The sequence below is a fragment of the Chrysochloris asiatica genome, unplaced genomic scaffold (genome assembly GCF_000296735.1).
Source record: "Chrysochloris asiatica unplaced genomic scaffold, ChrAsi1.0 scaffold00154, whole genome shotgun sequence".
Classification (NCBI taxonomy): Eukaryota; Metazoa; Chordata; class Mammalia; order Afrosoricida; family Chrysochloridae; genus Chrysochloris; species Chrysochloris asiatica.
The window spans coordinates 4,616,982-4,631,880 of NW_006408672.1; the positions used below are offsets into that span (position 1 = coordinate 4,616,982).

The 14,899-nt window shown below is 41.8% G+C and overlaps 1 protein-coding gene across 2 annotated transcripts in view; it reads right to left on the bottom strand.

The window, feature by feature from the left end:
* Nucleotides 1-14,899, bottom strand: part of BACE2 (beta-site APP-cleaving enzyme 2) — a 163,837-nt gene that overhangs the window by 45,626 nt on the left and 103,312 nt on the right. Inside the window, exons 4-7 of one of the 2 annotated variants that reach the window (XM_006870834.1) lie at nucleotides 10,490-10,618; nucleotides 9,402-9,536; nucleotides 5,863-5,964; nucleotides 1,267-1,416 (exon numbers count right to left, since the gene is read on the bottom strand). In XM_006870834.1, the coding sequence (XP_006870896.1) occupies nucleotides 1,267-1,416; nucleotides 5,863-5,964; nucleotides 9,402-9,536; nucleotides 10,490-10,618 (516 nt within the window). The remainder of the gene's footprint in view (nucleotides 1-1,266; nucleotides 1,417-5,862; nucleotides 5,965-9,401; nucleotides 9,537-10,489; nucleotides 10,619-14,899) is intronic. The other variant, XM_006870835.1, reaches the window with a different exon arrangement.

Sequence of the window (14,899 nt, forward strand, 5' to 3'; positions counted from 1 at the left end):
CAGTAGAAGAAGAATCCATGAATTAGAATATTGAAAGTACCACGGACTGCCAAAAGGATTAACAAATCTATCTTAGTAGGCGTAGAGTCAGTATGCTCTTTAGAAGCCAGGATGGTAAGACTTTATCTCTCATACTCTGGACATATTATCAGGAGAGACTGTCCTTAGAGAAGGACATCATGTTTGGCAAAGTAGAAGGTCAGCAAAAAAGAAGGAGACCCCCGACAAGATGGACTGGCACAGTGGCAGCAGAAAATAAGCTTTAGTGAGGATGGGGGCAGACCGGGAGGTGTTTTGTTTAACTTGATGATGTCTTACATCAACAATCTTTACAGAGGAGGTTGCCACATCTTTCTTCTGTACAGTGGCTGGTGGGTTTGAACGATCAACCTTTCAGTTAGCAATCTAATGCTTAATAGTGTAGCACCAGGGCACCTTTATTTATAAATAAACAGGGAGAAAACATAAGGTACTGTGGTAGTCCTTCACCTTCCCATGTAGCTGCTATTTATGATATGACTTTGCAGCTCTTGTCATTAAGAAGAGGAGTTTCTTCCTGCCTAGGATCTGAGCTGATCTTGGACATTCAGCCCACACAGTGGAAATGAGGGTGGCGGTTCTGAGTCTAGACTTCTAGAGCCCTTGTGTGCATCTCTCTCCTGGAACCCTGACACAACTACATGGTCACTAGCTGGATGGTGAGAGATACAGTCCAGCAACCCCATTGTCCCAGATGCCAAATATATATGGCCAGCCTAGATCAAGTCCTCCAGACTTCAATTTAAATGCCACCTGGTCCAGGAAGCCCTCCCTAATTACCCCCCAGAATGCTACTAGACTTCCATGTATCTTTCCTTCTCAGCACCTTTTTTAACCACAGCTACAATTTTACATTAACTGGTGTGATTCCTATAATAGAAACAAAGTACCCTAAAAACAGAGATCTGTTATCTATCCCCATTGTAGTCTTAACACCTAGCATAGTACCCATGCCACTCTGGTAACTGTCAGCTTTCCACAAGCCCATGGGCAAGCCCAGTTGAGATCAGCCAAGTCCAGCCAACCTACCCATTGGCTTAGACTCCTGAGCATCATGAGAGCTTATTGTTTTAGGCTACAGAGTCTTGTAGTTGTTGGTTACCCAGCATAATGGTAGTAATAGTAGACATCTAACAGTAGTGTGATAGCTAATAGATTTGTTATGCATGGAAATCTATACTTTTGCAATCATATCTAAGAGAAAAGAGTAAAATTTTAAGTCCATACCTGAGGCAAGATAGTAATGCGGAATGACCTGCTGGAGTTCTCGTCTCTCAGGTAGATGGAAATTTTAGGGAAGTAAGACCAAGGTGTCTCAGAATTAGTCCAGCAAGCCAGCTGGGACCCTGTCCAGAAGCCGTCAGAGAATTCTGGAATCTAGACAAAATAAGATCATGGGAAAAACAATGACTAGTCTGACATATCAGCATAGAAGAGCTCCGTGTTCTCTGAGTGGCCTCGCCAGACGCCCACGGGGCTAAACAATGTTTCATTTGGACAGAGTCGCGGAGATATCATTGCTCTGGAAGAGGTGGCAATAACACAATCATCATTATTGAAATGGTAAGTACATGCTGAGCACTTACTAGTATTGTTCTTAAGTGCTATGGAGTTGGTTCCAACTCATAGCAATGCTGTATAGGGTTTCTGAGGAGTGGCTGGTGAGATTGAACCACCAGCCTTTCAGTTAGCAATCTAGTGCTTATCCTACTGTGCCACACCAGGGCTCAGTAGTGTTCAGAGCATTCTATATGCAATCATTCCTTTAAACCTCACGACACCCTCATTGGTGCAGTTGTATCATCACTCCACTCTATGGATGAGGAAACTAAGGCACAAAGAGGTGAGATAACGTGCCCAAAGTCACACAGGTGTGGGCAGTGGCTCTTAGAGAGCAAATTCTAAATGTGGTCTGTAGGCCCTTTCAAGCATGACCTTATTTCTAAATTCAACAAGCCCCAAAATTCCATCCTGCACAGAGCATGTGTGGGCTCCCCTGTCTAGAATCGATCTCTCAGAACCAGATTGCAAGGCCTCTTTCCTAAGGCACTTTTGAGTGGGTGTGAATCATCAACATTCTGATTACCAGTCAAATGCTTAACTGTTTGTGCCACCTAAGGACTGGAACTTCCGATACCACTAATGATGGTGGTGATAGCAGTGCTGTTGAGTCGCTTCCAACTCACAGCAAAATTGTATAGAGTTTCTAAGGAGTGGCTGGTGGGTTTGAACTATCAACCTTATGGATAGCAGTACAGTGCTGATCCTACAATGCCACACCAGGATTCCACTATATAAAAAATTAATTTCTAAAAGCCCATCTGTACAATCCAAGCCAAAAGCCAGAACCAAACTAGGTTGAGAGTTCAAACCCACCAGCCACTCTGCAGGAGACAGAGAAGCTAGACTTTGCTGGAAATCCTACATAGAAACTCAATGGCAGATTTCTGTTTTGTTTTGCTTTTTTCATTTTTACTTCCTGAAGCCAATCCCTTAGCTTGAAAGAAAACCCAAACAGAACAGACCTCTTAGATAAACCTAGCAGATAAAAAGAACAAACACTTCCTTGGTCAATATTTAAGACAGACAATACACCCTTGTTGAACCGTCCCCACCCAAAACAAAGCACCTATCCAAGTTTCTCCTGCCTGACTCAGGTAGCGCTGAAATCAGGGTATAATTTTAGACAAGGCAAACAAATTTCGTCATCTCATTCTAGCTACCTCCTGGCTTTCTTACAAAGTAATAGTCACTGCTGAAACACATGCTTCAATGAACTCAGAAGTGTGAATGAGTGTCTGCCCCTCACAGCCCTGCTTTCTTAGGGATCCTAGGAGGTACTGAGTTCACTAAGCAAGGCATAAATCTGAGGTGTAGCCAACCGCTAGTCCCATTCATGTCCTTGGGACAGTAACAGGAATTTATAACTTAGTTAAATTTGAAAATGCTCAAGCTGATTTAGCAGAGAATAGTTTTACTATTTAGGAAATCAGCACATTGGTTCTTATTCTTCGCTTGTTCTGATTTTCAGCAAGCATTTAGATTTGTTGTTATTGTACATCTTCAAGTAGGTTTAGATTCAGAGCGACCCTGTGATCCGTGGTTTGAACTCACATATCACCTCGTGATCTGTTTCCATAAAGATAACAACTTAGGAAACTCTATGGGGCAATTCTACTTTGTCCTGTAGGCTTCCTATGATTCGAAATCTAAGGCACTAACACAACTTATCTGCTGTGTTTTCTGTTTCAGCAGATACTAAAAAAATAGATCTCTGCTTTGGGTTTTGACTGCAGCTGCTCTGGGCTATTGCCTTGTAAACCCTTCTGGTTCAGCAACAGCCTCTTGTGTTTTTTTTTTTTTCCTTTCGATGTTCTCTGCTTTGCTGGTTCCTCTTGCCACAGAAGTTTAAAAGACTTGGGAAGTTGTGGTTCAGGATACCAAAAGCCCTCTCTTATTTCCTGTTCCTGTGTTTCTGACATCTGGTGATGGCCTGGAACAAGCAACAGCTGTGGAAGCTTCCTATCAATTGTCTTTGGAAGGCAGCCCAATTGTCCCACAGAGTGGTGGAACAATCTACCCGTGTGGTTTTTGTGGTTAGTTGCCATTGAGTTGGCGCCTGACTCAGAGTGACCCCATACACAATGAAATGAAACGTTGCTGGGTCATGAGTGGCTGAGAGGCCTGACCACGGTGATCCACAGTGTGTCCATTGGCTGATTTCCAGAAGTATATTGCCAGGCCTTTCTTCCTTGTCTGTCTGCATCTGGAAGCTCCTCTGAAACCTGTTCAGCATCATAGCAACACTCACGTCTCCCCCTGTAGATGGGCAGTGGCTATGCAGGAGCTAAACTAGCCAGGAATTGCATAGGGTCTCACGCATGGATGATGAGGATCAATCCCTACTGTCCCCTCAGCGCATGTGACCCATTCCGACTCATAGTGATAGAGTAGGAACTGCCCCATAGAATTTCTAAGGCTGTGTGGTACTGTACGATAAGCACTCAACCACAAGGTCAGTTTGAACTACAAAGTCAATGGTTGAAACTCACCAGCCGCTCCTTGGAAACCCTATACAGGGTCACGATGAGTTGGAATGGCACTAAACGACAATGATAACAATAAATCTTTAAGGAAGAAGATTGTGTAAGTGGCACGTTGGGTTAAGTGTTGATTTCCTAACCACAAGGGGAGGGATTCAAACCCACCACCCTCTGCAGGGGGAAAAAGATGAGGCTATCTGCTCCAGTACAGATTTCGTGTAGGAAATCCTGTGAAATAGTTCTACCCTGTCCTATAGGGTCACTCTGAGTTAGAATTGACTCGATGGCAGTGGGAATCTTTATGGAAGCAGAATGCCACATCTTTCTCCTGCAGAGCGGCTGGTGGGTTTGAATTGACAAAACATCTGTTAGCAGCTTTAACCACGGCATCACCACTGCTCCTTTCAGTCCAGATAAACGCTTTGTTCAGGAAACAAACAGTTTGGGACCTCTTGCAAATACTCCAGAAGCCCAATGCAACATTTGTCAGTTAACCACATAAATCGCACTGACACCATGGTTTTGCCCTTAAACAGAGCTTGTCTTTGCTGAGTACTTACTATGTTGGGCACTTTACCCAACCCTTACAAAACCCTGTACAGGCTCTCAGAGGGTACAGAGTCCCCTTCCAGGTGCTCAGCTAATAAATGCCAGAAACTAAAGTAGGTGTGATCCCATCCAGTCCCCAAATCTGTCTTCCCCAAGGCTTTTGGCCCACTCTGCCTTCCTAAAATCAACGAACAGTTGGGGGTCACACTGGGAATACCATCAGTCAAGTCTCTAAAGACATGCTGTAGTCTACCAGAATTTTAAATTGTATTTCAAAACATGGCCATAAATAACAATTAGATTGGCTATTTGACCTTTGCCTTCTGAAGGGGCAATCACATTTTTTACAAAAAAGTAAGAGTTCAATTGCAGTACAGCTTAGATAAAGACCAAAGAGGAGTAGGATTTTTGGTTTGTTTTCTTTTGGAGACTGTAAGCTTACTCCTGATTTGCTATTTACATTGTTGTTAGTTAGGTGCTTTCAAGTTCCAGAAGGTTCCCCCACCCATGAAGTCTCACTGGGATAGCTGACAACACTAACCTTTCATTTACCATCAAGCACTTAACTATTATACTCCCTGGACTTCTTTACAATTTATAGTTTTATTAAAAAAAAAACAAAATTTGCTCTGGAGTTGAGTCCAACCCATGGCAATCCATGTCTGTCAGAGAAAAACTCTGCTCCATAGATTTCAATGGCTGATTTTTCAAAAGTAAATCACCAGACCTTTCTTCTGAGGTGTCTCTGGGTAGGCTTGAGCCTGTAGCCTTTCAGTTAGCAGATAAGAGCATGAACTGATTGTACAACCCAGGTATATTATCGAGTGTTTTTGTTCTGAGACAAAAAACCAACAAACCACTAATGAAAGTGTTTTTTGAAATACTAATGGCACTGTACACTCCAATCCAAGTCCTGTGAAGTTCCAAGAAAGGGACTGTTTGCTGATGAGCAGCAGAGAGTGAATAAATAATAATTTAATAATTGGCACTGTAGGATAAACACTGGACTTCTAACTGCAAGGTCGGTGGTTCAAACCCACCAGCTGAGCCTAGGAAACCCTATACAGGGTTGCTATGCATTCAAACTGACTGGACGACACTTAACAACAGATAAAAACACAACAGATAAAAACAACTGTTAGATGGAAACTTTTAGACAGACGGAACCACTCCCCAACATGTGGTCACAACTGGGTGTTCTCGAAGACACATCAGCTTTCTGAGGACTCACCAGAGAGGCACGGGCCACGGCCTCCACCACTGCGTCAAACACCTTCTGGGGCAGCCTCAGGAGTGTGGTCCCACTGTCCACAATGGCCTTGTCTGCATTATACTAGGAACAGGTGAGAAGGGGCAGAAGAAGGCTTGTGAGCACAAATGGCACTCCATGGCACAGAGCGCTCCTCCCACCCACCATTATCTCTGTGGAGCTGGTACACAAACCAAGGCACAGCCCCATTTAATGCTCTAGGGATGAGAGGATCAGGGATCAGCTAGCTCAACATTCTTATTTCCCAGATAAGAAAACAAGTCCAGGAAGGAAAATGGCATGACTAAAATGAAGTCCTCCCATCCCCCCAACACAGAGCTTTCACCCCTACTTGGCGGTGGTTGTTGTTAGGTGCTAGTCGAGTCTACTCCGACTCACTGAGACCTCTGCATAAAGAACATCATCCTCACAATTGTTAAGTTTGAGCCCACTGTGGCAACCACTGTGTCGATCCACGTCATTTGGGGTCTTCCTCTTTTTCTGATTCTCTACTTAACCAAACATGATGTTCTTCTTCAGGGGTTGGTCCTTCCTGACAACATGTCCAACATACAGGACATGAAATCTCACCATCCTAGCTTTAAAGGAGCAATCTGGCCAGACATCTTTCAAAACAGAACGTCTGTTCTTCTGGCAGTCCATGGTAATTTTAACATTCTTCCCCAATATTACAATTCAAATGTATTGATTCTTCCCCCAGTCTGATTCACTATCTAGCTTCTGTATGTGTATGAGGTAACTGAAAATACAGTGGTTGGGTCAGGCGCCTCTTAGTCCTCAAACTGACATCTTTGTTCCTGAGCACTTTAAAGAGGTCTTGTGCAGCAGATTTGCCTGATGCAATATGTCATTTGATTTCTTGCCTGCTGCTTCCATGAGTGCTGATTGTGGATCCAAGCAAAATGAAATCTTTGAAAACTTCAATCTTCTCTCCATTTATTAAGCTGTTATATATTGGTCCCACTGTGAGTAATTTTGTTTTATTTACATGGAGGTGCAACCCATACTGAAGGCTGTAGTCTTGATCGTCATCTGTAAGTATTTCAAGTCCTCTTCACTTCCAGCCAGCAAGGTTATATCGTCTGCATATTGCAGGTTGTTAATGAGTTTTCTTTCATTCCTGATGCCGCATTCTTATTCATATAAACCAGTTTCTTAAATTATTTGCTCACCATGAGCATGAATAAGTACGGTGAAAGGGTACAACCCTGACACATACCTTTCTTGAGTTTAAATCATTCTTGGTAAAATGGAGATGTTCAACACGAAGATGAATGAATGGTATAGCTCATTATTGCTGCTATTTTATACCGTCAAGTTGATATGGTTCAGAGTAACCCCACACAACAGAGTAGAACTGCCCCAGGTGCTGGCAAGTCAGTTTTGACTCATAACAATCATATGTACAGCAGAACAAAACACTACCTGGTTCTGTGCTAGCCTCACAATTGTTACATTTGAGACCACAGCTGCTGCCACTATGCCAATCCATGTTGTTGAGGGTCTTCCTCTTTTTCACTGACCTTCCACTTTACCAAGCATGATGTCCTTCTCCATAGACTGGTCCCACTTGATAACATGTCTGAAGTATGAAAGGGGACGTTTCCTCATTCTGGCTTCTAAGTCCATTCTGCTTTACTTCTTCCAAGACAGATTTTTTTCTTTGTTTGTTTATTCTGGAAGCCCATGGTACTTTTAAAGTTCTTTGCCAACACCATAATTCAAATGCATCCATTCTTCTATGGTCTTTCTTACTCATTATCCAACTTTCACATGCATATGTATGTGGTAACTGAAAATACCATGGATTTGGTCAGGCGTGCCTTAGTCTTCAAACTGACATCTTTGCTCTTAATACTTTAAAGACACCTTTTGCAGTAGATGTGCCTAATGCATCACATCATTTGATTTCTTGACTGCTGCTTCCATGAGTGTTGAATGCAAAATGAAGTCTCTGGAAAATTTAATCTTTTCTCCATTTATCTTATTGGTATTTACTGATCCATGGTGAGGATTTCTGTTTTCTTTACACTGAGGTTGAGATCTATACTGTAGACTGTGGTCTTAGATCTTCAGCAGTAAATAGTTCCTGTCCTCTTTGCATCCTGCAGACAGTTTTGTTATTTATCACAGTTGTTAATGAGTCTTCTTCTGATCCTAATGCCATGTACTTCTTCATATAGTCCCGCTTCACAGATTATGTGCTCAGGATACAGATTGAATATGTACGGTGAAAGGATACAACCCTGGCATACACCTTTCTTAATTTTAAATCATTCAGTATCTCCTTGTTCTGTTCAAACACTGCCTCTTGGTCTATGTACAGGTTCCTCATGAGCACAAGTTAAATTTTCTGGAATATGCATTCTTCCTATCATTATCCAGTGTTTTTCATGATCCACACAGTTGAAAGCCTTTGCTTAGTCAATAAAGCACAGGTAAATATCTTTTTTGGTATTCTTTGCTTTTAGCCAAGATCCATCGGACTTAGCAATGATATCCCTCATTCCATGTCTTCTTCTGAATCCAGCTTGAATTTTTGGCAGGTCACTGTCAATGTACAGCTGCGTCTATTTTTTAATTACCTTCAGCACAAATTTACTTGCATGTAATATTAATGATATGGTTCGATGATTTCCACATTCTTTTTGATCACCTCTCTTTGGAATGGCCAGGTAGTTTTCTTCCAAATTTCTTGGCATAGATGAGTGAACAATGACTTTTGCTGTAACAGCTTGCTCAAATATTTCAACTTGTATTCCATCAATTCCTGGAGCCTTGTTTTTTGCGACTGTCTTCAGTGCAGCTTAGATTTCTTCCTTCAATATTATTGGTCTTCATCATACGCTACCTCTTGAAATGGTTGAGCACTGACCATTTCTTTTTGGTACACTGTTTGTGTATTCCTTCCATCTTCTTTTGCTGCGTTCTGCATCATTCAGTTTTTGGCCCACAGAACTGTCCCACAAGGGTCACAGAGCTGTAATCATTATGGAAGCAGATTGCCACATCTTTCTCCCACGGAGTGGCTGATGGGTTCAAACCAGCCACCTTCTGGTTAGCAGCTAAGTTGTACCACCAGAGCTTCCTAGTTCCAGAGAGTCTTTCTCATTATTTGTTGTTAAGTGCCGTTGAGTCGATTCCGACCCATAGCGACCCTGTATAGGGTTCCCAAGGAGCAGTTGGTGATCTTGAACCACTGACCTTGCAGTCCAAACTGTCTTTGTATGTAGTCCAGTACATTAACCTGCAGCGCCACACCAGGACTCCTTCTCATTAACTAGTTTATGCTAATTTGTGCTATAAAAGCTAATGATTAGAAGGAAGCTTTTTTCTTTTGGGGGAGCAGGTCTTCATACAACTTTACTCTTACCATTCAAATGTACTACTTCTGTGACAGGATAATTTTTCATTCATTTACAGGGCCGATCTGTAAATGTATTTACATGACTCAGGCACACACAGACAGTCAGACACATCAGAGATCACTGTGTACACACCTCTCTGCAATCCAGATTAAGGCTCTGGCCTCCAATTTCCAATTTCACAATTTCTATCTGGTAGTACCATTCCTCCTTAATAGGTGTATACCAGATGTCTCCTTTGTACAGACTTGGTTCAATTCCACCCAAGATCTGGGAAGAAAAAAATATTTATATACATACGTGAGAAAAATACACAGATAAATCATCAGGTTACCCAGGGAAGCATGCACTCCCATGCATGAAGATGACACTCCACAGCGATCAGTAAAATTTTACTTTGTTGTGATGCTCTGAAACAAATTCAATTATAACCCTGAAAATTAAACAAGGAACATTCTGGGGCCATGTGCCCAAAGGTCAAACAATATCATGCCTTGGAATACCCATGATCCTTTGGTTGTTTCTTTTATCTAAAGAAAGTCCAACTGATTATTTTGCAAAACCATTAGTGTTAACTCTACAATTCCTAAGCTACAGTCTCCCCTTCAAAGGGAGATTAAAAAGTGTTAAGAGCAGGTATGTTGTGAGCAAAGGAAAGCTGCCAGGAAACAAGGTCTTGGTTCTGCCTGTCAGTTTTGGGGACAAAAGTAGTCTGAAGTGCCCACCCTAAACCAGAGAGACACCACCCTCCTATTTTATCAAATGAGGGAAGCTCATTCATGGTGCCTCAACAGACAACCCTTTCACTGTGTGTTATGTGCACGTGTGTGTGTTGAGACAGAAAAGATGCACTGATGTACCGGACACTCACTACACCTTCCCTACCCAGAGTTAAGATCTACCTTTGGATCCCATACTCCTCCCTCCCCTCACCCATAGAACATAGTTCCATTTCAAAAGACAACACACAATGGCTATAATGGAATTTGGGGGAAGGAATGAGAATTATCTTTCTGGATGGCAGTATATGATCTGGAAGGATAAAATAATACCCAACTTTTTAATAAAAAAATGCTCTTAAAGGTTCTATAACAAAGATTATCAAATATTCACAATACATATGCAAACCTATGTGCCTGGTTCTTAATAAAACAGAAGAAATAAAACAAAACAATCCCAACAATTTCTGGTTTTTCTCCCCTTTAAGACTAAAAGATACCCACAAGACTACCTCCGTTGGTACCAGATCCAGCCACTGGCAGTCCCGCTCCACACATCTGCATGGAGAACACGTTGGGGATCTTTGCTTGAGTCACAAGGGAATCAAAGAACGTCTCCAAAGAACTTGATGGCTGCGGGAGATGAAAAGAACAATAGCTTCATGAGGCACAGCACAGAGATGGGACGTCCCTATGTTTATACACAATGTTATTTTTCTTTACACTTAATTTCTCAGTCCTTATCCTGCAGGACTCCAAGCAATAAACAAGCTTGGGACTAGGAAGAGTTATTCAGAAACCTCCAACAAACTTTCTGTTGCTGAACATTCTGACTCATGGCCACAGCAACTCTATGTACAACAGAATGAAACACTGCCTGGTCCCATGCCATCCTCACTGTCATCCCTAAGTTTGCTCTCTTTGTTGCAGCCACGACGTCAATTCATCTTGTTGAGGGGTTTCCTCTTTTTCACGGTCTCTTTACCTTATACCAAGCATGGTGTCCTTTGTTTCCAAGGCTATCATCTTCACAGAAGCATGACTGGTCCATCCTGATAACATTTTCAAAGTACATGAAACGAAGTCTTACCATCTTGTTTCTGAGAAGCATTCTGGCTGTAGCTCTTCCAACACAGATTTGTTTGTTTGGTTTTTTTTTGGCAATCACGGTATATTCAATATTCTTTGCCAACATAATTCAAAGGCATCAGTTTTTCTTTGGTCTTTCTTATCCATTTTCCAGCTTTCTCATGCATATGAAGCAGTTGGAAATACCATGGTCAAGACTATCTCAGTCCTCAAAGTAACATCTTTGTTTTGGAACACTTTAAAGATGTCTTTTGCAGTAGATTTGCCCAGTGCAATATATCATTTCATTTCTTGACTTCTGCTTTCATGGTAGCTCCTTATTAGTCCAGTTTTGAGGATTTTTATTTTTTTATGCTAAACTTTAATTCATATTGAAGGCTATCATTTTTGATCTTCATCAGTAAGTGCTTCAAATTCTCTTCACTTTCAGCAAGCAAGGTTAGCTGCATATCAACAGACTGTTGATGAGTCTTCCTCCAATCCTGATACCACGTTCTTCTTCATACAATCCAGTTTCTTGGATTATATGCCCAGCATAGAGATTGAAGAGGTATGGTGAAATGGCGTATACCTTTTCTAAACTTAAATCATGCAGTATCTACTTATTCAGAACTGCTACTGCAAGGTATTTTGGTATTTTCTGTTTTGGTGCTGCTCTGTTGTAAAAATAAGATTGCATTTCCAGAAGCTATTAAGATACTATCACATCATGACTGCCTGTGAGGTAGGCGTGAGGAGAGGTGGAGGTGGGCCATGGAGGGAGGCAGTGGATCCTAATCTTAGACTTTCCAGAGCAATAAGAAGGCAATCTAAGAGCCACCTTTGCTTCTCAAGTCTGTATTCATCTTCCTCAGCTCTAGTTGTTCTATCATATCAATGAAAGATGACTAACCCCTGAGGACAATTCATTTCAGATCACAAACGGTAACAGGAGCTTTACATACGAAAGTTTTAAGCGCTTGGCAAGCTGTCTTGTGCACTCTGGAGATTGGGTAAGTAGCAGCAAAAGGAACAGTGTTAACACTCCTGAAGATGAAAAAGGCTTATTACTCCTACCTGACATATATACAACTAGAATGTTCCTTAGAAGTAAGGATGATGATGAAACTTCAACTCATTTCCTTTGGACACATCATCACCCAAAAAGACCAATCACTGGAAAAAACGACCTCATGTGTGGTTAAGTAGGAAAGTTAAGCCAAACCTGTTGCTAACAGGTCAATTTCAACTCATGGTGACCATGTATGCAGAATAGAAACAGCCCACAGGGTTTTCTTGGCTGCACTCTTTATAGAAGCAGATCGCTAGGTCTTACTTCCATGGTTGTACTGGATTGGTTTGAACAGCCAAGATTCAGGTTAGCAGTTGAGCACAAATTGTTTGCATCACCCAGGGACTATGTGGGTAAAGTAGAAGGCCAACGAAAACTAGGGAAACCCTGAATGCGGTGGATTGACACGTAGCCATGACAATGGGTTCAGACACACCAAAGATCATGAAGATGTGGCAAGATCAGACAATATTTCATTCTGTTATACATGAGGCAGACAACAGTCAGAGCCGACGTGACTGCAATGAACAACATTTCAGTAGACCTAATTTGCGATTTGTATTTTTTTCATGTAACCATGTATTATTCCAAAGACACAGCCTCCTTTCTTGAAGGACTCAAAGGGAAAATAAATGGTCTCCTGGGAAAAACTTTGAGTTCGGTGTGTGCCGGGGGTGCTGGTGGCCGTGGAGAAAGATTTTAGGCTTCAGTTTAAATTTGACTTTGACAGCTTGGTGGTTGCTACAGTTAGCCACTATGAGATGTTAGTTTTAGATGAAAATGTCACAGTGAACTGAGGCAGCACATATGATCTAGACCTACTTGAGGCACCTGCCTTAGGCTGGGTTCTCTAGAGAAACAAGGTGAGTGACATTTATATATTTATATATAGAGAGAGAGGTTTGTATCAAGGCAATGAATGGTTCACACAGTTGTCGAGGTGGGAAAGTTCTAAGTCTGTGGACTCATGTAGTGTCAGGGGTTGATGAACCAAGCTCAGCAGGTCACATGGCAGGCAGGCAGGTCGAACAGGTAAGCTGATGATGACTTCTAAGATCAGCAGGCAATAGAGCAGTCCAAAACACCCAAAGTCAGATGATGAGTCAGTCAGACGCACGATCCAGATCTAGCAAAAAGCAGCAAGCTTTGCCCGAGTGTCTAATATGTTGGAAGCAGGCCACCCCCCACCCCCCACCCCCAAGGAAACATCCTTTCAATAGATTGGCTCTTCCTAGCAGATTTCATCAAGGAGATCACTGCATATTAATTGCCAAACCACCAAGAATTCTGGCTCAGTCAAGTTTACACAAAACCTTAACTATCATAGTTCCAATACTCTGTGAAGGTGTGGTGCATTCAAACAATGTTTGATAAAATATTTCACAGCAGTTGCTCATTCTAGGCTGACACAGGGATGTCAGAAACACAAGAAGCAAGAGAGGGCTTCTGGCTCATCATGGGGGATTATTATGTCTTAACTGCCAAACCACTGAGAATCCTAATATAAAACCTTAACTATCATAGTCCCTATGGAGTGGTTACGAGGCAGGCTGCTAACCTCAAGGTCAGCAGTTCCAAAACTATCAGCTGTCCCATGGAAGTAAGATGAGGTTTATGCTCCCGTAAAGATTGACAGCCTCGAAAACCCCATACAGGGTCACTATGAGTCGGAACCAAATCCATGGCATATAACTACCACCACCACCACCACCACCATGGCTAACATAGGGAGCGATTCTTTATTATCTATAAAAATAAGAACTATAATGCTGGAGGGAGTAAGAGTAGAGTTCCAAGTAGATATAAATCTTTCTATGTATTTAGTCCTTTCTACTATTTCCTTTTTTTGGCTTCTGCAGAATTCTTTGACAAAACCTAGCACAAAAGATGTGATCTTTGTTGGAATGTTTAGTGTTTGGGTCAACAAATAAGGAAAAGTCCCCACTTAAAGAGGGATGGTTCTGGTGGAGACCCATTCTGGTGTTCTCCTTTCGTTTTTGGAATTCAATCCTGGCTTTAATACTTGCTAGCTGTGTGATTCATTCTTTTATTTCCTCATTTGTATGATGGGAATAACAATAATCTCCTTGGAGGTTATATGTGTTAAATGGGTTAATATATAAAAAGAGCTTGGAACAATGCCTGGCACATCGTTGCTGTTGTTGTTAAGTGCCGTCAAGTTGGTTCCAACTCACAGAGACCCTGTATAGGGTTTCCAAGGAGCAGCTGGTGAGCTTGACCCGCACTGTGCAGTTCAACCAACTCTGCAGTCCAGAGCAGTAGCCCACAGTGCCACACCAGGCACACAGTAAAGGTTTATTATTATTATGACAAGTAGTTCTACACTTGGACTGTCTTTCAGTCCAAATATATGTATACATAGCTGTAGAGGTCAGATGTTAGGCAGGCAGGTCAAGCAGGTAGTAAGATGATGGTGACTTCCACGATCAATAGATGTAATAGATCAGTCCAAAGAACCCAAGGTCAGACGATGAGTCAGACACACGATCCAGATCTAGCAAAAAGCAGCGAGCTTTGCCCAAGTGTCCAATATATTGGAAGCAGGCCAATATATATATAGTGTTTATATATTTATATATATATACACATATATACAGCTATATATACATATATTTGTCATTGTTAAATTGTTAAATGCCATTAAATCAGTTCCAACTCATAGAGACCCTGTATAGGGTTTCTGAGGAAGGAGTAGCTGGCAAGTTTGAACCTTGCAGTTCAAATCGACTTTGCAGTCCAGTGCTTATCCTACA